The 23,696-nt window shown below is 40.4% G+C and overlaps 1 protein-coding gene across 1 annotated transcript in view; it reads left to right on the top strand.

Moving 5' to 3' along the window:
* DTNA (dystrobrevin, alpha) overlaps nt 1–23,696 on the top strand; it is a 59,779-nt gene that overhangs the window by 22,718 nt on the left and 13,365 nt on the right. The window contains exons 8-14 of the mRNA XM_009875027.1: nt 387–464; nt 1,087–1,179; nt 7,660–7,747; nt 10,222–10,319; nt 11,704–11,817; nt 15,755–15,851; nt 21,398–21,557. Coding sequence (XP_009873329.1) covers nt 387–464; nt 1,087–1,179; nt 7,660–7,747; nt 10,222–10,319; nt 11,704–11,817; nt 15,755–15,851; nt 21,398–21,557 — 728 coding nt within the window. The remainder of the gene's footprint in view (nt 1–386; nt 465–1,086; nt 1,180–7,659; nt 7,748–10,221; nt 10,320–11,703; nt 11,818–15,754; nt 15,852–21,397; nt 21,558–23,696) is intronic.

Raw genomic sequence — 23,696 nt, 5'->3', positions numbered from 1 at the left:
TAGATTATTGGGACTATCTTAGGGCAAATGTGGAGAAAAGCAATTTAGCTGTTATGATGAACCTTTCCCAGCTTGCAAGCTGCTTTTAACATGATGTTTATCTTGGACTCCACCTGGAAACTACATAAGCCTTCAACTCTCCATTTGTGAGAGAAGTGCATTTGGTTTGTCTTTCGTGTAGTGCAGGCTTTCTAGTCAGGAGAACAGGAGTGAAAACTGACTCCTCCCTTTGCATTTCCTGAAGTTTTCTAAAATTTCTTTAAAGCTGCTGTTATTATTTTTGTTCAGTCTGGGGTGCTTGAATGAGTTTCTCCAAACTCTGTTCTGCAATTAATTTCAGACGTCATTGTTTACCCTCTTCATAGTTTTCCTGTCTTATTAACTAGCTCTCCTTCCAAGAATACTGAAGTAGAGCAGAGCAAACTGCTGGCTAGGGCTGCTCCAGCTTTCTTGAAAGGCAAAGGGTAAGTTAAAGGGAGAGTATGTTCATAGCTTGCACTAACACAGCTAAACCAAAACCATTCCCTCTATTCCTCTCACTTTTAAATGCATTCTATAAGCATCTTCCCTTAGGAAACTGTAATAACCAATTAACCCAGTGAACTAAGCAGGGCATGTGTAAATATTTTTATGCACACCTGGATGCGTGAGGTCTTGATCGGACACTTCCAAGCAAATCCAACATGCGATTTCAATATGTTAATCGCATGTAACATGTATAGTTGATGTATATGTGCAATACATAGTATGGTGAAGCCAATAGTTGACCTCACATTCTCCTGTATTTTGAAATGAATGGTACTGTGGAGCTCTAGCCCCTGGCCCTAGCTGGCATCTCACTGATTTCTGAGGCTGGCTCTGTAATTGAGTGGAATTTTACCATTCTAAGCCATTACATTAATATGTAAATTACAATAATAACAAAATAATTTCTGCACTTGGTTTTGGTTTTTGTTTTATTTTCTAAGGACACTTAAGTATTCATTCCTAAATTCCCATTTCACAATCTTACTTGCTCCTGCTTTCTCTGTTTATTTCCCTCTGTGTGTCCGGACTGCACTGTCTCTCCCCCTGACCCCGTTTCAGGTTACAGTACAGCCTCGATGTTGCAGACAGGCTGGCCGATGAACATGTACTCATCGGGTTGTATGTCAACATGCTGCAGAGCAACCCCGCACGGTTAGTGCAGGTTTGGCACCTTTGGGGAACACAGGAAAGGGACGTTGGTCGGCCAAATGCTCTCACTGTTTCCTCCTGGCTACAAGCTGAAGCAGCTCTTTATGAGCACTAACCTAAAGGGAATGCGAATGAACATGGGGTATGTCCTCCCAAAGTTGGTGGATTGTGGCAATTGCTGTTATTCTCTCTCATGATGTTAAGTAGCAAGGTATTGCAAATAATTGCTCTAGTTACGAATGGCTGCACAAGGTGGTTTAGGCTACCATGTTCTGGTCAGTGCAGGACTTGGTGGAGGTCCAGAAATCTTCGTACAACAGTGACTAACAAGCCCATATTGTCCAGGTAATCATTTCTGAGGTGATGTACAGTTTGTAACTTCACCTTACCTTGAAAGTAAAAAATGGTAGTAGTATCTAAATAATAGTAATAGTAATAATAGAATTTGCTTATTGGCCTAGTGAAGGAAGGATTCATTTCAGTTTTTACATATGCCAGGCATTGTTTTTAAGTCGCCTGATTTCTGCATTGTTTGAATCTTGTATACAAATTCCCCCTCATCTCACTCAAGCTCAAGTATGACACGTTTTTAAGTGGGTGTCTTGAACCTAGTTTCTGCTGGAGTGAATATGGAGCTTTGTCTACTAAACCCACCTGCTGCCCTAGCACTTGTGGACACCCCAGCAGGACACCCCAGGGTGGGGAGACACTGGCTCACCTCTCCAAGTGCAACAAAACTCTAGACTCTGCAGCTCTATACCATTAAGGTACTGAGCAGTGTAGTAGATGGCACTGGAAAATGTGGTGCTGAACAGAAAACTGTACAGTGTTTCTAACAAAACTGTTCTTGTGAGTTTTCTTTTGCTCATAACAAACCCTTCAGCTTCCTGTATCACTACTGCAGAATATTTCCTAAGTTAGGAGAAACTCTCCATTTATTCTTATATGTAGAATGTAAAAAGTAACTTCATTTGGGAGGGAAAATGCAACAGTTCTCTGCACTCTTAGAAAATTCACTTCTCTTTGTAGCTCCAGTTGAAAATGGGAGTAATTTGCCATGCCCAATGGAAAAAAAACAGTCTGCCTTCATTGTTCTTGTTCTGCTTCTCTACTCTGTAGGCAGGTGCCGGTGGGGAAAAAAGAGGCAAACTAGTTTTTAGTGAGGAAAATGAAAACCATTTCTTTGAAACGAAAACATTTTGAATTCCTGGAGAAGCACTTCCAAAAAGCAAACTTACTGAGTAATATTTACTCTGAGGCTGTGAAAACAACCTGTTGGAAACAAGTGAGTAGATGAGTCGTTGCCCATTCCTGATTGAGGATAGGAGTCCGCTACCATTTGATCTAGTTTGACAAGGAGAAGGAATTGTGACCCAGCTTACCACAAGTGAGTTTCTCAGTACAGTTGTTCAAGAGGCGGGCAAAGAGTGGACATGATTTAGAGCAATTTCTGGTGCTAGGCAAGTTTGCCAGGCATGGCATTTTGGATGCCATGTCTGTGATTCATTTAGGTTCAGAGAGGACCACCAGTTAGGTCTCTTTGTGAGTGCCTAGCCTCGTCCTTACCACCTTCATCCTCTAAATTTTATCTTCTATATTCCAACATGTTCCTTTAAGGTTTTGAGCCATCCTCACCAAGTCATAGTACATTTGTATCCAAATACACAGATGCAAGTTATGTGCCATAACACCCTTCAGATTTAATATTTTTGTGGAATGAATGGAGAGTGACTGATAATGGCCTTAATTGTTTAAATGACCGATACAAAGTGTAGTACATAACATCTGATTACTGACATTAAATCACTGCAGTCACAGCGTCGTCAATGAGAAACAATCTCAGTTATTTATATACTATATCGATTAGATTTTGACAGAAAGATAACTACAAGGGACAGCAGTCTATGTCATGCATCAAATGATGCTGCATTGCCATTTTCTGCTTGGTTGCAATGAACCTGCAAGAAGAGAAGGGGAATGGTTCTATTTCATTCAGGAGAAGAAGAACAAACACAGCGCTGCCATCCTGAAGCTCCGGTGTGAAGCCGGTTTCCAGGAGAGGGAGGTGAAGCCTCTTCAGGAGGCTCAGCTGCTGCATCTCAAATGGCCTCACCTTCAGGCAGAGGCGATCTCCTGCCCATGCCCCGAAGTAGCTCTAAACCTGCACAGCTGTGTTAGGAAGGTGCAGAGTTCAGGTTATTTCATCCTGCAGCTTAACAAGATTTGGGGTGCACTTAGGCATAATCAGGTAGCTTCTGATTTAGGGGAGGCTGAGGGTAGCCAGCTCAGCCTGCAGAATACTGTGGGTATGTTCCCGTATGTCCCATCATGTATTTCCAAGTGCTACAGGTGGCCAAAGATGAAAAGAGGAATGATTGTAGCTGGACCTTCATCTGCAGGAAAAGCCTACACAAGTCCTTTGTGAGCATAATACATAAAATTATCTTGAGAGCTATATAATAACATTTCAAAACAAAACAAGAGTTGGGGGTTTTTTGACATTGAATCAGGCTAATTTATAGTAGCTAATGATCAGTCTGATACAGCTCAGTATACCTTTTTTTGGTTTAAATTAGTTGGCTTTTTTTTATTAATTTATTTAATTTTCAGTCCTTGTCTTTATTCTTCATCTGCAGTTATTTGATACCATAATTAGTAGTACAAGTTTTCCTTTCCATCCCTCACAGGCTAATAAACTACTTGAGGATTTTTTAGAATCCAGTACTCCAGAGCAAACTAAGGAACAAGAAAAATATTTAATTCAATATTTATAGTAACTGTAGGGGTAGAAAAAGTATCCTATAGCCAGATGATTTGGTTGCTTTAATCATAAAGTGTGTTTTATTATGTAAAACCAATACTTGATACTTAATTTGGTTCATCTTTAGTGTCTTATTTAACTGCAAATAATTTTCCTTTTGTTCACATAAGTTAGAGACTAGGTTTGAATATTGTTTCCACATATTTCAGTCTTTTTCTTTTTGAGTGCAGAAGAAATGTAAGAGAAAATGCCTTATAAGTAGGAGGTTATTTATGTTCCGTAGAATGTTATTTTCTCATTTTTTTTATGTGTAGTACTGTGGTGAGTGATATTTCTGTACTATAAAAGTACCATGCTATTCTGTGGTAATTTTTAAAATGTTTATTAAGGGGGTGTGCACAACAACTAACACAAGGTAGGAAGGTTGGTCTAATCTTCCCCTGAAAGAGGAAGAACAATCAGAGACCCACTGATTACAGAGAAAATTTATAGGCACTTGGCTCCCTTCAACAGATTTAGTTTTTATGATTATACCCTCATACCTGAGTGCTATTAGCATTTTGATGCTAAAATCTTGGTAATTCTAAAGTAAATGGCAAACTAACTAGCAGAGCACTCAGATGATTCGTCTGGATTTAAAGTGCCTTAAAAACAGAACAATTTTGAAAGTATCACAGATAAACAATCCTCAAAATACATTGGGTGGGTTGCTGTGAGGACGTGATTCTTATAGCCCTGAGGCTTGGAAACCTAGCCTTTAATTTGTCAGTATTTTCTATTGTAAATTATTTATTAAGTGAAAGTTCGTAGAGTATGAGCATGTCACAAAGACCATGCTGATATCTCCATTGCAAAACTTTCACAAGAGACTGACATTTCTGAGTCTTTTCTAACCAGTGGTGACATAATTCTAAGACCATCAGGGGAATATCTGTATCACCTATGGCAGGATGCCTTCTGCAGAACAGACTGATTTGACACATCTGAAGCCTGAGAAATAGCAAAGATTCTCCAGTATCACCACTTTGTTCACAGACTGTCATGTTTTTCATCCTTTGCCTGCAGTTTTGAGATCTCTTTTTTATGAGTCTCTCTTATACCATAGAATATTAACAGAGCAACTAAAGCCTAAAAAAAAAATAAATCCTGTAGTGTGGGTGATAACGTTGGATATTCACTCTACATCTGAATGATGATAGTTCTGCCAGACCAACTAAAGAAATGGTCACTAGTGGAGAAGCAGTGTTAAAAGTGGTGTTTAACTTTTTTAGAAAACAAGGAGCAGCAGCAGGATACTTTTATGCAAAACGTTCAATTTCTTTAAAAAGGATGCCTGAATCATTCTCTTGAGAGTTTCAGATTCTCTGCACACATTCCTAATATTTTAAAGCTTGTGTGTATTTCACTGTATCATTGAAAAGTACTTTACAAAGCTTTGGGACCAGTGATTTGTGACATTCATAGACCAAATTTGACACGCTGCTACATCTATTTTATGACATCCACCTACTCATAAATATATAACAAAGACATTAAATAGCAAGCAGGAATCAAAAAGCTGCAGTGGCTTGGTTCATTCCATAAAGTCATTGTCTCCCGGGTTAACTCACGTCTCGGAAGTGTATTGCAGTTTATGTTATGACAGCAAGTGGAACCATAATCCATTCTTTTTCAGGATGGATAATATAGTTGCACATTGCCGTAAAAGGAGAATTGATGCTGAATGCTTGCTGTTTTCACAGCCATCTGTTAGGATGGGATGTTCTAGTCATTATGAAAAAATTAAAAGTGAATTACATGAAAAGTAACTCTTATTACCTGATTCGCACAATTTTATGTGTCTGCAAGAGTTGCCTGCCCCTTTCTTTCTCTGGATGACACATCAGGACAGTAAGCATGAGTATGTAAGAAGCAGAACTGTGTTTACTAAAATACCTTTAGCTTGGGTCTTTTCAGAAAGTAATTTGGTTATTCCACAAGAATCTGAGTAGGCACAGAAATAAGCTATATTTGTAACAAAATAAATTAAACATAACCAAAACAAAAAAAGTCAGGGTTCATCTACCACCTGAAGTCTTATATGCAGTCTGCAGCCCAAGCTTGCTTTACACAGACTCCTCAGAGTCTGGCTTTTCATAGCTTTACTGTCTTCCTAAACTTCATGTTTGTGGTCTCGCAGGTTATTGTCAGAATGAGAAAAATAAGATGTTTGTCTCTTTTCCCTTACCTCAGCAAGCCATAACAAATCCACATGACTCCCAGCTTTAGTTTAATAATCAGTGAATATCAACCACTACTTATCTTTCAGACATAACTTCTAAAACCCAGTGGGTTTAATCAAGCCAACTGAAAGATGGGCGCGGTACTTCTCTGAGCTACCTGGAGATATGAACTCACTGAGAAATTTTGGAGAAATATTTGCTTTACCTTTTAAAGATGCTGATTCTTCAAAAGCAGAACAATTTGCAGAAGTGCCATTTTCATCTGGAGAGCTTTTCAAGTTTGAGATGTAATTTCTGGCAAAAATCAGAGTAAGGTGCCTGTGCCCAAAGAGTATTTTGTGCACTCTTTTGAAGAGCGGCTCATTCACCAGCAACCAGTTGTGTGCCCTGAGAAGCCCATGGGTAGGAAGGCCTGTGCCTGTCTCCCTTCAGCCGAAACATCAGGCAGTTCCCATGGGTTAGGAAGATAAGTCAGAGTTACCTCTGTCTCAGATAGTCTGCAAGCTCTCTTGTATTCTACACAACAAAGAGGTCTTCTCACCTCTCATTAGGATCTTCTTTTTTTATTTTCCTCTTGTATGTACTAGAAGGAATGTGGTACAGGTTTCTAAATCCCAGAATTACCCAGGGTCGGCTAAGTCCTCTTCAGTTTTCATTTTTTGTCAGTTCATTAGTTTTGATGGTTCTCTGCAAACTTCCAAATGTTTAGAAATAGTAAAGGTTCTCACTGTATTACGTTTTTCTGCTCCTCTGACTAAATAATAACCTCCAGTAAAAATGAGGACAGCCAGCAAGGGATTAACCTTAGAGAAATATTTGCCTTTGATATTCTTAGGGGAAAAAAAAAAGTAATGAGACACAGTATTTTAAAGGAGTTGAGCATATTTGCTGTTTAATTTTTACACTTTATGATCATTGTCATATGATTCTCTGAAATCTTACTCCCAAATATCAAGAAACCAAGAATAAAACAGAAAGCCTGATAATAAACTCCTAGATCAGTGGTTCCAAACTCTAGTCCATGAGGCCTTCCTTGGTAAGTGCCCTGAAAAACTATCCTAAATAGTGGGGTTTGTTGTCTTCTGGAGTTTTTCTCAACACACGCAGAGGTTCCCACTAATCCACTGTCCAAAAAGTAATCACTCTTCTAGGGGATAAGGACAAAGCTGAGAAGAAAGCCAATGCTGACTGGTGGTCCTCACCACCTCCCACCCCACTTTGGACAGAGCAGTCTGTGAACTGCATCTTGCACAGCCCTGGCCGGGGCTTGCAGAGCGCTGCTACTTCCCCCTAAGGGAAGATGCTGCCTGGCCCCTAGAGCTGATCCTTCCAGGGAAATTAACCTCCTCTTTGCTCGGTTAACATCTGCTGTTGTTCATTTGGTGATAATTTGCTTCTAAATTCTGTTGTGAGGGTGCGTGAGTGGACAGTGTGACAGAGCAATGGTCATTTTACCGTGTGTTGATATGTCTTCCCTCCTTCCCCTCCAACCCTGCGCAGCGTGCTCGACAGCACAAGTCGCCTGGATGAAGAGCACAAGCTGATCGCCAGGTACGCAGCAAGGCTGGCAGCAGAAACTTCTTCATCAGTAAGTGTTTTAATTAAAGGAAGGTACTTTCCTTCTGTCATGTTCCAGGGGCTTGGCAAGATCAGGGAAATTACATCTGACAGTCTTAATGATTAATGGATTATTTTTCCCTATCGTTTTCATCAGACGCTGTTATGCTCTAGTAATAACACTTTTATGCAGCCCATTTGAGCTGGAGAATCCACATACTAATGCATATCATCTATATACTAGTGCAAAGGTATTTAAATAATTAGAGCAAGGGGAATCTGATGCCTTGAACGCAGGAAAGACTAGAAAATATCGTCTGGACTAGCTTTGGTTAAAGGTTAATGATTTACTGCAGTGGAAAAATGGGGTGATGAATCTATTTTACTCTTTAGTTCAAATATCATGACCACTAGGGCCTTAAGTGCTGAGGATTTTAAAGAATGAACTTCACAGAATGGCTGTAATGACCCCCTGCATTAGCCCTGTCTCCCATTTTCATTTCAGAGCAATGATTATTCTGCTCTATGTATCCCAAGATAGGAGGTGATGACAGGCTAAAACCTCACTAACTGTATTCAGGAATAAGAGAGAATGAAGCAGGAACGTAATTGAAGTATATAAAATCTTAAATGGCACAACTAAGGTCAGGCTAGTTACTTTTTTTCCATCTCAGCACATTTGGTAGAACAAGGGACCATAAATGATAGTGAAGTGAAAAGCAGTCAGGCCAGAGTTCTTGGAAGCATATTTTTACACTGAGATTTACACTACAGGGTCAAATGAAAGGGTGAAATTAGACACTGCTCTTTGTGTAAAGAACATTGAGTCACGTTCATCCCAAGTGAAGATGAATCTGCCTCCCTGGGCAGACATTGGCCAGGGAAGATTTCACTGCCTGCAGCTGCAGGGAACAGAGAGGTGCTCCTGACAGCCCAAATCAATCCCTTCCAGAGGTGTGACATGGTTTTTCAAACTTAAGGCAATCTGTAGGTGATGGTCCTGTTTCTGAAGTACAGTAATTCTTTGTAAGAACATGATTTCCCATTAATAATGTCTCTGGATAGAAACTGGTGGAATTTGGTTGTATAAAACATGTGTCTGTGATATTGGAGAAAACTTAGGAAATAGTATTTAAGTAGCTTTTAAATAGAGCTGGCTTGAAGGAAAATACTGAATATCTTGTTACCATCCATCAGTGCTCTTTGAACGAAAGAGAAAAAAAGAAACAAAAGAAAAGGTTTCAGCATACAGAAGTCTTTCCAAGCACAAGAATGGCACCACGTTAGGAGCACAGTGGAAATTTTTAAAGCTTTGCTGATGATCATTCTGTTTTTTAAGGAACAAAAATACTAATAGCACTGGGCATTCAGGATAAAGATCCTGATTCCCCCTGGATCAGTCAGAACATCCACCAGCATGTATCAGTTGTTGTGCTTTATGTGCTACTCTGCTTCCCTACAGTTGGAGCATTAATGGGAAAAGGTACCTGTAGCATAAAAAAGCCCAAATGGTTACAGACATTACATGCCGTCTTTTCCTCACAGACACTGCTAACAAAGGTTAGCGCTGAGGTGCATCTTCATCCTTTCTGATGATCCACCTCCTGGAGGAGGAGGTGCTTGGCATCACAGAAAATCAGTCTCCAGAGTCACACTTCACAGGGCTTTTACAGTGAGAAGTGCTCAGATCACAGCAGTAACTCAGCAGAGTATTTTTTAATGTCTAATTTGCTCAAGTTGGAGTTAGAAATAAATGCATATCTTTGATAGCTGTGAAACTTTAAATGTCTTACTCTGTGCTGTTACTGGTACAATACTGAAATACAAGCATGTGAGCAAGGAAAACAATATTTGGTTATTGCTGATGAACATGAAAAAAGAGTCTAAGGAAGCTGTAGTGAGCACTTCCTAGTTTGTTAAGAAATAGTTTAATTCCCTACTCATTTTGTTGCGGAAGAAGGTTCTGCTGTACCCAGAGAGCTGGGGAAAGAGGTTTTCTGAAGTATCATCAGAGTGTCTAGGAAAACTTGGCCAAATAGGCCACACAGACAGGCTGAAAACTGAGTACAGCTTTCAAACAAAGTAAAACTGTGCTTCTGAGAGAACAAAGCACCAATGCACTGGAAACTCAGTTTTTTGGTGAGAGGCACTGGGTTTTGCTTCAGTGTGTTCCTCTTGTCTGTAGTAACAAAATTAAGAGCCATTTTACAGCAACTGCCTCTAGCAGTGACGTTGCCTTTTAGGATCGGTTCTGAGGAAGCGTCTTGAAAATGCAATGAATGACAGGATGGTAAGCACTGAGTCTTATTTACTCTAGCACTTACCCTGCTTTTACTAGCAATGAAGCCATACTGGTATGAGCACAACATGGATGCTCTTTTTTTAGTGTAGGCAAGCCTGGTACTGCGTTTTCTGTAGGCAAATTTCACAGAACAGATCTGTGTTGATCTCATGGGTGCATGCTAGTTATTCCTCCTTCAATGCAGCCTTCTCTTTTTCCAACAGCAGCAGAGTCAGCAGAGAGGGACATCAGATATCTCCTTCACCATTGATGCAAACAAGCAACAAAGGCAGCTGATTGCAGAGCTTGAAAATAAAAACCGGTAAGCATCCAGCATCCACAAAGTACCTGGTTTTGTTCAGTCTCATTATTGTGTGTTCGTTTTGTTTGTCTCTTAACATTTTTTACCCACAACAATCTACTTCTGTGCAACGTGCTTATGCATGCACATACACCTCCCCCTCAAAAAACACAGGGAGCTTAAAGGTCCACAGAATATGACAAAGACTTTAAAACCATAGCCACCCTGTGTTCTAATGAGTGTACTGTTCAATGATGTGATATAATCATTGAGATTTTACTGTTTGCAGCTGCTGTTTGTTAAGAGTTAAAAAAAAAAAAGCCTATCCTGTTTCAAAAGCAGATTAACTTTCTTGGATCCTCTGTAGCACTGTAACATGAAATGATAAAAGGATCAGTCACACTGGTAATGTTATGCTCCCCTGCTTTTATTTGTGAAAAAGATGATTAAAGCTCTCCAGAACACAGTCTGCCTGGGAAAGGTATGCAGAAAGGTTAGCAGCAAGTTAGGCTGCTGATCAAATGAGACACTAGGTACAGATGTGACTCAGGCTGAGAGAGAATGTCCAGGACAAATGTGCCAGCCCGTCCCAAAAAGGAGTGATGCCCGTTTGTTAGCAGCAGAGGATCTGGCCCTGGGTATCAGAGTGCCTGTTGCCATGAAACGTGTGGCAGGAGAGCTCTGCTTTTACTGCTGGCCTGTAAAAGAGAGGCCAGCCCAGACCAGATGGTTTCCTATTCCAAACTCTGCACTGCCTTCTGTCACTCGGTAATGAGCCACCAGCTCCAGTCTCAATTTGTCTTTTATAGTTCAAGGCCACCTCCTGACCGTCTGCTATCCAGCACGTTGTGAAGAAGAGAAGAAATTCACAAAGGTTTCAACCTTCTGCTGCGAAGCTTTCTATTAGCCTTTTGACAGGACTCTAGGGCTGGCAAGCCAGTCATAACAAGTCTTATTAAAGTGCTTCTCCATGAGTTTTTGCCTGCTTTTGCATTTCTGCCTGCACTAGAAGTATTTTTTTAAGTGCTAAATATATTCTCTGATACCCAAAAAAGGGCCAGGTAGGTTATTTTAATTTTCGTTAAGTTCCTGTGATGCTTGAAATGTTCTTGGAGAAGAATTAGAAGGGAGCCATTTCATTAAGCAAAGAATTGTTTCATTGTCTATGTGTGTTTTGGTGGGATCTTGAAGAAATATTTCCCTTTATGGTAAAATCCTAGAAGTTTATTCAAAAAATATCCAGAGCCCTCTCCCATTGCTGAGGGTTTCTTTTGTTGATTGGAGCCCAGTTAACACATCTACGCTGATGAAAAATTGCATACTTTTTCTCCTCTTGCAATGTCCAGTGAGTTGGTTTTGTGGAAAATTACTGACTTGTAGTCTTCTACTTATTCTCCTCCCCAAGAGAAATCCTACAGGAGATCCAGAGGCTGCGACTTGAACACGAGCAAGCGTCTCAGCCCACACCAGAGAAGGCACAACAAAATCCCACTCTCCTAGCAGAGCTACGGCTCTTGAGGTAGGTCCACAGAGGTAAAACCTCTGGCTGTGACGGGGGTCAGCCAGTCATTTTCAGTGAGAGAGGAAGTAAGAGATAAGCCTGCCTTATGATTTAGGGGCTTTTTAAAGTAAATAACACAATGTGTATTTTTTCTTCATTTTCGGTGCAGATTCTAGTCCTAGAAGTAATTAAGCTTATGCTTTAAACAGCATACGTGAGGAATCTCGCATATTACTCATCTACATTAAATTAAGCCTGTGCATTAGTGTTCGCAGAGTTAGGCCCTTAGGTCATTTGGAATAGGTTCCCACAGCCCTGTCCAAATGCCATTAATTACATGGAGGAAAATGTCATTCTGTCAGAACAAATGCTTCTACAAAGACTTCTCGTTTAAGCTAAAGCAAATATAGAGCTACATGAAAATACAGCCAGAATTAGATGTTAGTTTTTGGACATTTCGCCACATGTTGAACTCCAAGGAGAGCTCAGTTCTCTTCACGGTGCAAAACCAGGGTGTGGAATGATGCGGGAAGTGAGGAGTAATGTCACCTGCAGTAGCTGAAGGTTTAGAGGATCATTTCTCCAATTATCCCACCAAGCTAAAAACATTGATATGGATGTGCCTGCATGTTAATTGGGATACTGTACATGGATTTACTAATTGCCATGTATATCACATTGAAGAAATAGAGTTATCAACAGACCAGAACTGTAGGCTCCCTGCAAGTGCTGAAGTTCATGATCAAAGAATCCAGTAAGAACTATTCAAAACACTTCCTGTGAATAGATAATAGAGTGTAAACACTGTCTTTCTAGTGAAACAATGCTAATTAATTCTTATTCCCCACCTCCCACAGAGCAGTTCTCTCGTGAGAAGACTAAAGGGCATTTTTGGCCTCTTAGTCACTCCACACACAAGTAATATTTCAGTGGTCTGATTCATAACCAAAGGAAATTACTGTAAGAAACTGTGCTGATTTTTTTCTTTACATATACTGTATAGTTTTATTATTGAGTTTTCCACACTGAAGTATTTTTCTGTTTCACAGATAATTGCATTTGCTTTACAATCTGAAGACAAATTAGCTTATTCATTTCTGTGAATGATTTTAGTATGTAATTACTTCTACAGGCAAGCGATGTTCTGTGGGACATATAAAACTAACTGTGATGAAAATGTGTACACTGCATAAAATATAACAATAATGTAGCTACTGTACATCAAGTCTAAATCTATTTGAAGCAAGTTTAGGAGATTAGCTCTTTTCGTAGTTGACAAATAAAATTCATTATCCTTAAAAAAAAAATGAAGTGCTTGTGCACTTTTAGTGGACTGACTGCTTAATTTTTCCCTCTTTTCAATTTTGCTACACATATTAAAAGCTTAATATCCTTAACTGAATTTCCTGACAAGGGATGTCCCTAGGACAGTGATGCCGAGTTCCTCAATTGTGATATCTTTTCTAATTTAATATGCAGTGTCAGAGTCTGAAAATAACTTTTGCTCTGTGGGTCTGTACCATTTTGCCTACCTTCTAAAATGTTCACCATTTGAAAGGCAAAAGATTGGCATTTGATTTACTGTGGAATTTTGACACCACCTCAAATTCCTAGACACTTAAGTGTTGCAAAGCTGCTCTTATTTTGTGTAAAATGGGAGGACTCAAAACAGCAGCACTAATTTTTGTTTGTTAACCCACAGAATTTTGGGGCTTGAAACAATAAGAGCAGTAGGGCAATTTAGTTCATATCAGGAAATGCAGCAATCTGTAAATTATGTTGTGGGTACCTGTCCCAGCAGCTTTCCCTAGCTGCTGTAGTGTTGCAGACTTGCTGAGGTCATGAAGGATACGGAGGTTCTCAGTGACTTCTTTGCCTCAGTCTTCACCAGCAAGGGCTCTAGATGCACTTGTCCAAGTTGTAGAAGCCGAAGGCAGGGGCTGGGGGAAGGAAAATCCACCCACTGTAAGTGAAGGTCAGGTTCAAGACCATTTAAAGAATGTGAAGCTGTACAAGTCCGTGGGACCTGATAAAATCCATCCACAGGTCCTGAGGGAACTGGCAGAGGAAGTTCCTAGGCCACTTTCCATCATATTTGAGAGGTCATGGCAGTCTGGAAAAGTGGCCACTGACTGGAAAAGGGGAAACATCACCCACTTTTTCAAAAAGGGAAGAAAAGAAGACCCAGGCAACTACAGGCCAGTCAGTCTCACTTCTGTGCCTGGCAAGATCCCAGAGCAGATCCTTCTGAAGGCTCTGCTATGGCACATGGAAAATGTAGAGGTGGTAGGTGGCAACCAACATGGCTTCACCAAGGGAAAATCCTGGAAGCTGGAAGACCGTGGGTTTAGACCGGATATAAGGAAGAAGTTCTTTACCCTGAGGGTGGTGATGCACTGGAACAGATTTGCCAGGGAAGTTGTGGATGCTCCATCCCTGGAAGTGTTCAGGGCCAGGCTGGATGGAGCACTGAGCAACCTGACCTAGTGGGGGACGACCCTGCCATGGCAGAGGGGTTGGAACTAGATGATGTCTGAAGTCCCTTCTAACCCAAACCATTCTATGATTCTATGAAATGAGATTCTGAACATAGAGTTCCTTCACATTGCTACTAGTGTCTTGGAGACAGTTGGAAAGCCTGTTAATTCCAAGAACTTGCTCTGGAGTACAGCAGGAGAAAGATGTCAGAGGAGTGGCCTGTACATTGCTCACTGCTTAGATCCACTCTCCCTAGAGAATGAATACAAAACCCAGCAGTAGTTTGTGCTAGGATCTGCCACTTTGAATTACCCGGATGGGGTATCTTATTTTTATTAGCAGTTTCTTAAACTCAGTTGCCTTTGTACAATTCATAGTATTTTCAACCATTGTGTGCCTGGAAAAGTCAGACAAGGCAATTTGCAGCAGAAAGCAGATTAATCTTCCAGAAGAGTAAATACAACCTGGCAGTGTTGCTATATGATCCTGTTATACGGGTCAGAGCATACATGAGCTTTCCTGTAGAAATCAGTGTTGTTCATATCAGTAACTGCTCACTTACAGAGAAGGCTCAAAATCAGGATTTCCTATTTCCCTCAATATAGGAAGTGTACTCTAGTCTTGTTGGCTCTGGTGCTTTTCAATTTAGGATTAAATTGTCATATTTGTAGGTAGTACAAGGCTAACAACATAATATTTTAATGTTATTTGCAACAAAGTAGCCTATAAAATATACCTAATAAGTATATATTTCAATAGTAGTTTTGTTAATTACATCATAGCTTCCAGGAGGCAACAATTTTATTTTGTGCTTATGTGGGCACATCTTGCACAATTTAGTGATTGAACATGTGCAAGTGCTGAACTCACATCCTGTGCAGTGGAGCTCTGCAGAATCAAAGCTACTCCCATTTATGTGGGCACAAACTGGCTGTCACACTTGGAGTGGATCAGTATTCATACTGTCACAGCACTGGACTCTGAGTCCAAAGAGCTATTTTCAAGTACGTTTGTCTTCACTATGTGATAGTCTTACTCTTGCTTTCAGAAAATAAATAGAAGCAAAAGCAGATTGCTATGGTTTTCTGGCTGCAGTGCCCCTGCTGTAATTTCCTGTCCTTCAGGGCATGGCTTTAATTTCTCCTGACAGCTAGTGAGGTTATTGACTAGAGAGATCCAGAGACAAAAATTCCCACAAGGGAACATAACACAAAATTGTTTGAACCTCATTTGTTCTTTGGAGAAGGGTTTGTGTCAGTGTCTGGGTTTTTTCTCATTGCTATATTCAATCCCATGAATATTCTCAGTATGAGCTTCATGTAGCACCATTTCTAAGCCAGATGCTGAATTCCTACGGTGTGTTTGCTTTCCCACGGTCTATAGGTGTATACCTCATAGTCAGGCTGGGGAAACAATACAGCTAAAAGCTGCTGATGCTGTGAGGGGTAAACTCTGATCAGTTGTGCTTGTTTCTCAGACAGCGGAAGGATGAGCTGGAACAGAGAATGTCTGCTCTCCAGGAAAGCCGGAGGGAGCTTATGGTTCAATTAGAAGGCCTCATGAAACTGCTGAAGGTAAGGAGCTCCACCTGACCCTGCCAATGAGAACAAGCAGAGTGAAGCGAGAGAGGAGTTATGACCACAGAATTCTCCAAGCTTAACTATTCCCCCCATAAAATTTGGCTTTATTTCCTTCCCTTTCTATTTTTTGCCATGGTCTTTCAATTCAGAGATTTCAAAAGATGCTCGGATGATATTGTTCCTGTAGTCATACTGCATCATCGTTGTCCACTATTGCTAATTAGGTGGAGCATCAGAGACCTGCTCTCAGCTATTGAAGATTTAATACAATCCCTTAAATAATACTGCAGCATGATGCAATACAGTCTTGTTTTGCTCTTTTGTAGAAGGATTTGGCTGCCTTTCTGGATTTCAGGCTATGTCTGGATCAGCCATTTGACAGTGTCTCAAAACAAAATACTTTGTGATCCAGTTTCAGCTGTTTTTAGAGTTGTGTCTTGTCGATGACATTTTTAATTTTTTTTAAGAATAAGAGAAGAAACAAACTGATGTTAAATGAATTAACTAATAACTGTGAGAGGAACAACTCAGCACTGTACACTATTACGTACTCCATTGGACAGTACAGAATTGCTGTTGCTAGTTCCTTTACCCTGATTCAGTTGCTAGTTCTGTCAGACATGCCATTTGACAATGATATCTAACTCTCTGATCTTAGAGATGCTTCCCAAAATATACTTGGTCATTTTCATCAATACTTAAACAAGCCCTTGTTAAACAGATAAAACACGCCTCAGCAAAGAGTCTTGAGTTTAAAATGAGGATATCAAAAAGCAGGTGCACTTTTAAGACAGGTTAGGCTAAGATGGAAAATGTGTCTGTATTGGCAGAATCCAGCCCTATTGCATCTCATGTGCCTCGGGATAGATGGTGCCAGAAATTCACATTGGAAGAAAGTTCTCTGAATAGTATAGCAGTCTGTTTTGTTGTTGCAATGCCAAATAAAATGATTGCATTGGAAATCAGTGCAACCCAGGTCAGATATGGCTCTGGTAAAAACAAAGAATTTCACTGAAATCCATTTAGCAACATGTATTTGCATCAAAGGATGACTTTGACCTCTTAGGTCATTTGCATCTCCTCAGGCACAGGGTTCAGTGGCATCACTGCAGAAGTTGGTGACACCTGAGCAGCAGAGGCCACTGAGTAGCCAACAGATTTTTGGCAGCTCGAAGTAGAAAGGATACTTCTTGCTCTGCTTCCGCAGTGATACAAGTAGCAGTTGGGGCCGCCTGCCGTTGTTGCCCTGCCTGGGCAAAGAGAATTTGGGGTAGGAAACAATAGTCTCTTTCTGCTCACTTTGCACTGTTCCTGTGTTTCGAAGTGTGCAGAGGTGGGACCATAATCTGGTCACATACTTTCAGCTATCTGGACTCTACCTTTAACCTTGTACTCCAAATTTGGATTTGTTTTCTGTTTTTCACTTACATCCTGGTTTATCTCATCTGCTGATCCTCTTTTTCTTTAGGAAGAAGAATTAAAACAGGTAGTAAGTTACCCCCTTATGGGAGGCCTCACTAACTCCTAAATGTGATTGTGTTCCTGTGATTTGTTTTGCTTCCTTTGCTTGAAATGTGTGTGTGTTCTTTTGACCAAAATTAATATTGTGCTCTGCTTTCACACATTATTTTCAAGTATCTTGGAGCAGTTTTCACAATTAAACATCTTAGCCCTCTAGAAACTGAGTGATGACTCCTTGTAAGGAGTTTTGATCTTCTCCTTACTGCCCGAAATAGGAACACATAATATATGGAAACTGCCACCCCAAAATAGTGAAACCAACCTAGAATATGAATTAAAGAGCACTTCTACCATTGATAACATTCTGGAAATGTAATGAGAATTTTGGAACTTTAAGAAAAACATTCCCAAGTTTAAATTAGACTAGGAGAATGAGTTTGAAATACCACTTTATCCAGAAAAAGTCGGGGCATTGTGTGCACTTCTTTAAAAGTCAGCACTGATGCATGAGTCTTCAGGAAAATAATGTAATATCTAAATGACTTCTGCAAGCTAGATCAAAAAGGGGAAGTTTACTTTTACCAATGGTGAATTTTAGAAGATGTAATCATTTTGGAGCTTTTTAGTATTGAAATGGATGTTGGAAAGATATCAGACTAAAAAAATGCACTTTCAGACATCACTCTGATTTATGAGTCCAGTAAAAGTATTTCATTTTAACAAAACACACTTCCTCTTACTTTCATCAGCAGAAGTGTAGTCCCAAGTCTGATGTGTTCTGTCCACGGTAGAGCAGTCAGAGTATGTAGTTAATGCTTACCTTTGTAAAACTAACATTTTGGCCAGTTTTTTGTAGATCATTGATCTGGTGCACACAAAAAAAATAATCTGACCAAACAGCACCTCCATGTAGAGGTTGTGGGTTTTGATTCTGTAGTATTAAAAAATCTTCCATTCACGAAGAAGTTTCAAACATGACAAGAGTTTCCTTATCATGTAAAATGTTCACTGGACAGTATAAACAAAAGCATGTTTTCAGGCTGCTAAGAGATACGATTTTTTTTTTCTTCCTAGAGTAATAGTCTTGCTGAATACCAGGTCATGACGCTATGGAATTATTCTCACAATTTCCATTAAATGATCCCCATTAAGCTCCCATTTCATGATCTGTCGAGAGAAACAGAGTTAAATTAATTTCTGGAGCAATTCGACTGGAGTGTGAGCAGCCTGGTAATTCGTCTAGTGCCTATGAACTTCCTATTTCTCTCCTGCCCTTCCTTGAAAAAGGATAATGAGTTCTTCGCATCCGTGTTGTTTCATGAGGCTGTGAGAGACTTTCCCCATATGTCATCCCAGTTCAGTGCCGGCAGAGGGAGCGATGGGCTCAAGCTCCCGTAAAGCCAGTTTACATTTCAAGTATTTTATCTGAAGCTTACATGACAGGTGACAGCAGGGAATCTTCCCCTGTCTAGGAAGGGTTAACTTGAAATACATAGAAGGTTGGCTGGGGATGATGAATTAAGTAAGATACATGGAAGTTTTCCTAGAAGGCACAAGAACATTAATAGCTGCAACTAAGTACAACATAAAAGGTGAAGCCATCCACATTTCTATGGTGGCTGTGTGTGCTCCCCTTTCAGCATAGCTTAGTCCTCAACTGCTGGGGCTACCCAGGTTTGGAAGCAATTCAGTGCTCGATTTCTCTGATGAGATTACCAAGAAGTCACTACTTTTTATCATAGCAGGTTTCAGGCTGTTATCTCAAGCCTGCAAAACCCACATTTTCTCCTGATAACCACTAAGGACAAAGCCAGTCCTAATAGTAATCCATTTCCACTAGCTTGGGCTGAGGTGGATCTAGATTAGTAAAATATAATTTCACTGTACCCCTCTCTGATATCAGGCATTCCCTAGTATATTCCTGTTTCAACTTGCTGTTCATCAGTTCTGTCTGATAGTGCCCAAACAGTATAGAAAGAGAGGAGTTTTTTACTGGACAGCGGACTCCAAATGCTTCATCTCCCTGTGCTTCCCAAACAGTTTGCTCCAGCACTGAAAGCTACAGATAAGAGACCAGTGTTGATCCTAAACGCAAGATCTCAGTCATAGTTGCAGAGCAGACACAAGGGTGAGCCCTGGTGTGCAGCAGCTCCTACATTTCTCTTGTGGGAAAATTCCAGTGAAGAAGTACTGGCAGGCATCTGTTATTTTTAGTAAATAATATGCCTATTCTGAAGTTCATTGCTTATATGTGACTTGACTATAGGAAGCAAATTCTGCTCATTTTTTTGTCATCTTCTCTGAAAGTTCTTGCTGTTGTTGGTGTTTGCCAGCACCAAGACCGAAGGCAAAGGGAAGGCGAGGAGAAAGGGCAAGTGAAGGAAGGAACTGGGAACCAGAATTTTTTTTTGTAAATTTGTTTCACAGAGGATGAAACATGCCCTGTTGGGCCATGAAAGGAGGTAGCTGTCGATCCCAGATCCACTGCTCCATGTGTAGGGGATGTGACCTCCAGGGACCCTGCAGCATCTCCAGGCTTCTCTGTGCCCTGCCTGGAGGACTGGAGATCCGTTGCTGTGAATACAGACAGTTCCAGAAACAGGAGAGCATCTGGCCTCTATATATTCAACTTCACTTTCATTCATCATTTAGATGAATGAAACCAAATCATTAAAGGAATTATAAATATTAAATCCTCCATTCTCCCATCAGTAATGTGCTTATTCCTCATAAACCTAATTTTCCCTTCATGTCTCTCTGGTGATAATGTCTCTTAGAAAGAGGTGATAGGAGAAAAGAACAAATAGCTTAGTATTCTGGTACATTATTTATGGTCCAGGGCAGGAATTTATAAAAACCTCAAGGGCAATGCTGCACTTCCCCTGCAATGGGCTTGTGTTGTCTTTTTTAGAATGTATTTACCATACTTTATCAGGGCTACAGTAGCAGCTGTGACAGGAGTCGAAATAAATGCCGTGGGGAGAGACAAGAAGTCCTCCTGAATTCTCAAAATAAAGCCAGGGTGAGGGAAACACCAACCTCAGGTTATTTTTTGCTGTAAACAACCAGAGTAGTGTGTTGCAGTTGCCCTTTAACAGCACTTTAATGCAGCCACCTCCATCCTTGGCATCCACCGAAGGCAGGTTTTCAGTCCAAAGCTGTGTGCAGTTTGGTGTGGGCTACAGCTTTAATTTTTCCTTACATGGATGCACGTTCCCAGGTGTTTTGAAACGGTGGATGAAAAGGGCACTGTGTCTCTTGGTATCACTCACCCAGCTGTGTTTGTTAAAAAATGACTGTTCTGTAAAGTCTGCTTGAATTTCAGCTAAGTGATACTAACTGTGAGGTGCTAACAGCATGACATTTTATATGACTGGTGTTAAAACATTTTCACTTCCAGCAGCTGAACCCATAGCAGGAATTTATATTGCCCTATCCCCACAGTGTTTTGGGAGTGCCTGAGTATATCCTGCAGAGAGAACAATTTAATAGTGTATGATTTAATAGTGGCTTAAAATAGTTCTCTAGCTCCAATAAAAAGCAGAAAACTATATTATTTATTGCGAGTGTCAGACTTTATGTGACTGAGAGGTTGCATGTACCGTGAATTTCTCCTGCAGGGAGCGGAGGGCAGGGCTGTGATGAAAGGGGCTGTTTCAGTCCCTTGCCCAGGCTGAAAGCCGTGTCAGTGCCAGCATCTTTCCCCCTCGTGCAGCCTGAATGGGTTATGTTTTACGAAACATGCGTGCGAACTGGGGGAGTGAGAGAGGGAAGAGGGCAGAGGGCACGTCTGTACTTTGGTGTTTGTTAACTTGGATTATTTTTATACATTAATTTAACTGCCTGACATTTTCCCATGCTTAAAGGAAGTCAGATCTTGAATCATGTTTTCCTACTCACTATTTTTCTACACAGAAGCATTGCTGTCCGCTAACAACTGACTTCAGTCGATTTCTTTTAGCAAAGTTAAAGTTACCCAACTGATCTACAAACAGCCTTTGAGCTGAGGGATGGGTAACAAGGACAGCAGTCAAGGGTTCTTGCAGAGACCTATTTAACCCCTTGTGATTGTTTTGCAGACCCAGGGGGCAGGCTCCCCACGTTCCTCACCCAGCCACACTATCAGCCGGCCGATTCCAATGCCCGTCAGGTCTGCCTCTGCCTGCTCCACCCCAACCCACGCACCTCAGGACTCTCTGACTGGGGTGGGAGGAGATGTGCAGGAAGCCTTTGCGCAAAGTAAGTCTCATTAAGAGCTTGTCTGAGGTACTCAGAGACTGTTTGAAGATGTGATTCTGTGATTCCGTGAATCATTATTTCTTGTGGTTAGTGACTAAATGAACTTGAGCTTCTGAGTGAAACAACAAAACAAAAAAAATCTGTAACAACTGTGTTTTGCCATTGTAAATGAACTCTGTCAGCTGTCAGACTTTGCTAACAAAGCAAGCAGGTAAGCAGAAATTGGACAATGATTCCAGTTAATGGATTTTATGCTGAGGGAATTTTAATGCAGGATGATCTGGCCAGTTATCAGTGCTCTGTTAACCAGAAGAAGAATTACTGTTGACCTCAGCAAAGTGTTATCAGTGTGTTTGTTTGTAAATAAAGACTTTGCTAGGAGTAGATGGTACAATCATAGAATTAGTTCAGGTGGAAAGGGCTCTTGTAAGTCACCATTTCCTCCTGCTCCAAGAAAAAGGACTTCAGAGTGAGATCCAGGCTGCTCAGGACCTTAACCAGTTGAGCTCTGGATGGCTCCTGGTATGTGTTTTCCATGGCCTCTATTTCAGTGCTTGACCATGCTTACTGTGTAAATTTTTTGTCCTTGTATCTGATTAGAACATCGCTTGATGCAACTTGTGACTATTTTCCCTTTTCCTTTTGCTTTGGGCCTCTGAGAAGGATCCAGCTAGACTAGACAGGAATTGAGTCTAGAAGTCTAGGTGAACTCTTCCTTTGCATTTCCAGAAGACTGCCATAGGCTGCACCATGTTTTTCATTCCTTTTTCTACTCTTTTGTCAAGTAACATTAAATTGTAAACTGTTTTGAATTTCTATGGCCACAGATTAAATTATTATGTTGAATACTAACCCTGTGATCTAAATGAAGAAATATTCCAGCTTTTTCAAATCTACTTTCTCCAAAAATATTTACATTGCTGCAATTCTTCTAGTTGAATAAATTTTCCCCCTATTTCCCTAGTACGAACCAAATGTTAGGTGGACCTCTGGAGTTCCCCTGCTCCAGCGGAAGTGTGTTTGTTCAGCCCTCTCATGCATCCTTCCTCTTGCGTTTCGTGGGAATTGTATCTGTGTGTATCTTAAGACAAGGTTGAATCTGTAATGCAACCAAGAACTTTCTACTAAAGTATTAGTCAATTAATGTATTGAACTAAGGCATAATTCCAAGTAACACATTGCTGGATATCTCATTTTCTGTGACTGAAGAAACAGGCAAGATAAATTCTTCTTTCTGCTGCGGAAAAAATCAAGACAGGCACAAATATGGTCCTCTAGCCCCTATGCTGTTATAGTACAGTTTCTTCAAGAGCAAAGAGTAAGAGAAATAATATAGTGGCCACAACAAAATATCTGTAAATAATATTAAGGCTGCTTCAGGCAAATGCTTTTCCTCTATATTAATGTGTTCTGTTCAAGACAAAAAGCAATATGAAAAGGTAAGTGATCATTTTTAAAATCTGCTGCATTTGATAAATACCTGGCTTTATGTCGTTATTTACTATATTCTCTAGATGGGAAGGTCAAACCCAAAGAACTTGAAGCCACCCATTCTGTTGCATCTTGACGTACGACTTTGTGAGGGGGTGTGGGCTGAGATTTTACAGCTCCATTTGGTGCTGCACGAACAGAAATTTGCCTATATATACATAAGCCAGATAAGCCATGGTTGAAGTGTGGTTTCTCTTCTTTGGGTGTTTTTTTTCTCTTTTATAGTGTTAGCAATAGTTCAGAGGTACAAAATTGAGAAGAATTTAGAGAGGGAGTGGCTGTATGAGTGTTTGTATGTGTGTATAAGAGAGATTTGCTGCTTTTATTTACATTCCAGTAATCATTTGCTAATGAATATTATTTAAAAAAATACCCAACTCTTTATGATTTGAGGAACATTTTTAATGTATTGTTTTACATTCAGCCAGTTTTAAAGAATCTACAGCAGTCAAATCCTGCCAATTCCTGTGAATAATCCATCCTGGAAGATTAGAGATTCTGTGGGATATATTGATTATTCAACTACAATAGGAGCTATGTTTGGGTTTGGAGGATGTGTTACCCACAGCCTACTCCTAGGAAAGGAGTATTTCATGCAGCTCACAAGAATCTGTCATGATTGATTGTTAAGGGAATATTGCCAGGTTC

This window comes from Apaloderma vittatum, unplaced genomic scaffold (genome assembly GCF_000703405.1).
Source record: "Apaloderma vittatum isolate BGI_N311 unplaced genomic scaffold, ASM70340v1 scaffold2608, whole genome shotgun sequence".
Taxonomy (NCBI): Eukaryota; Metazoa; Chordata; class Aves; order Trogoniformes; family Trogonidae; genus Apaloderma; species Apaloderma vittatum.
Note: the sequence above shows the minus strand (reverse complement) of the source record. Positions and strands in the feature narration are given on the sequence as shown.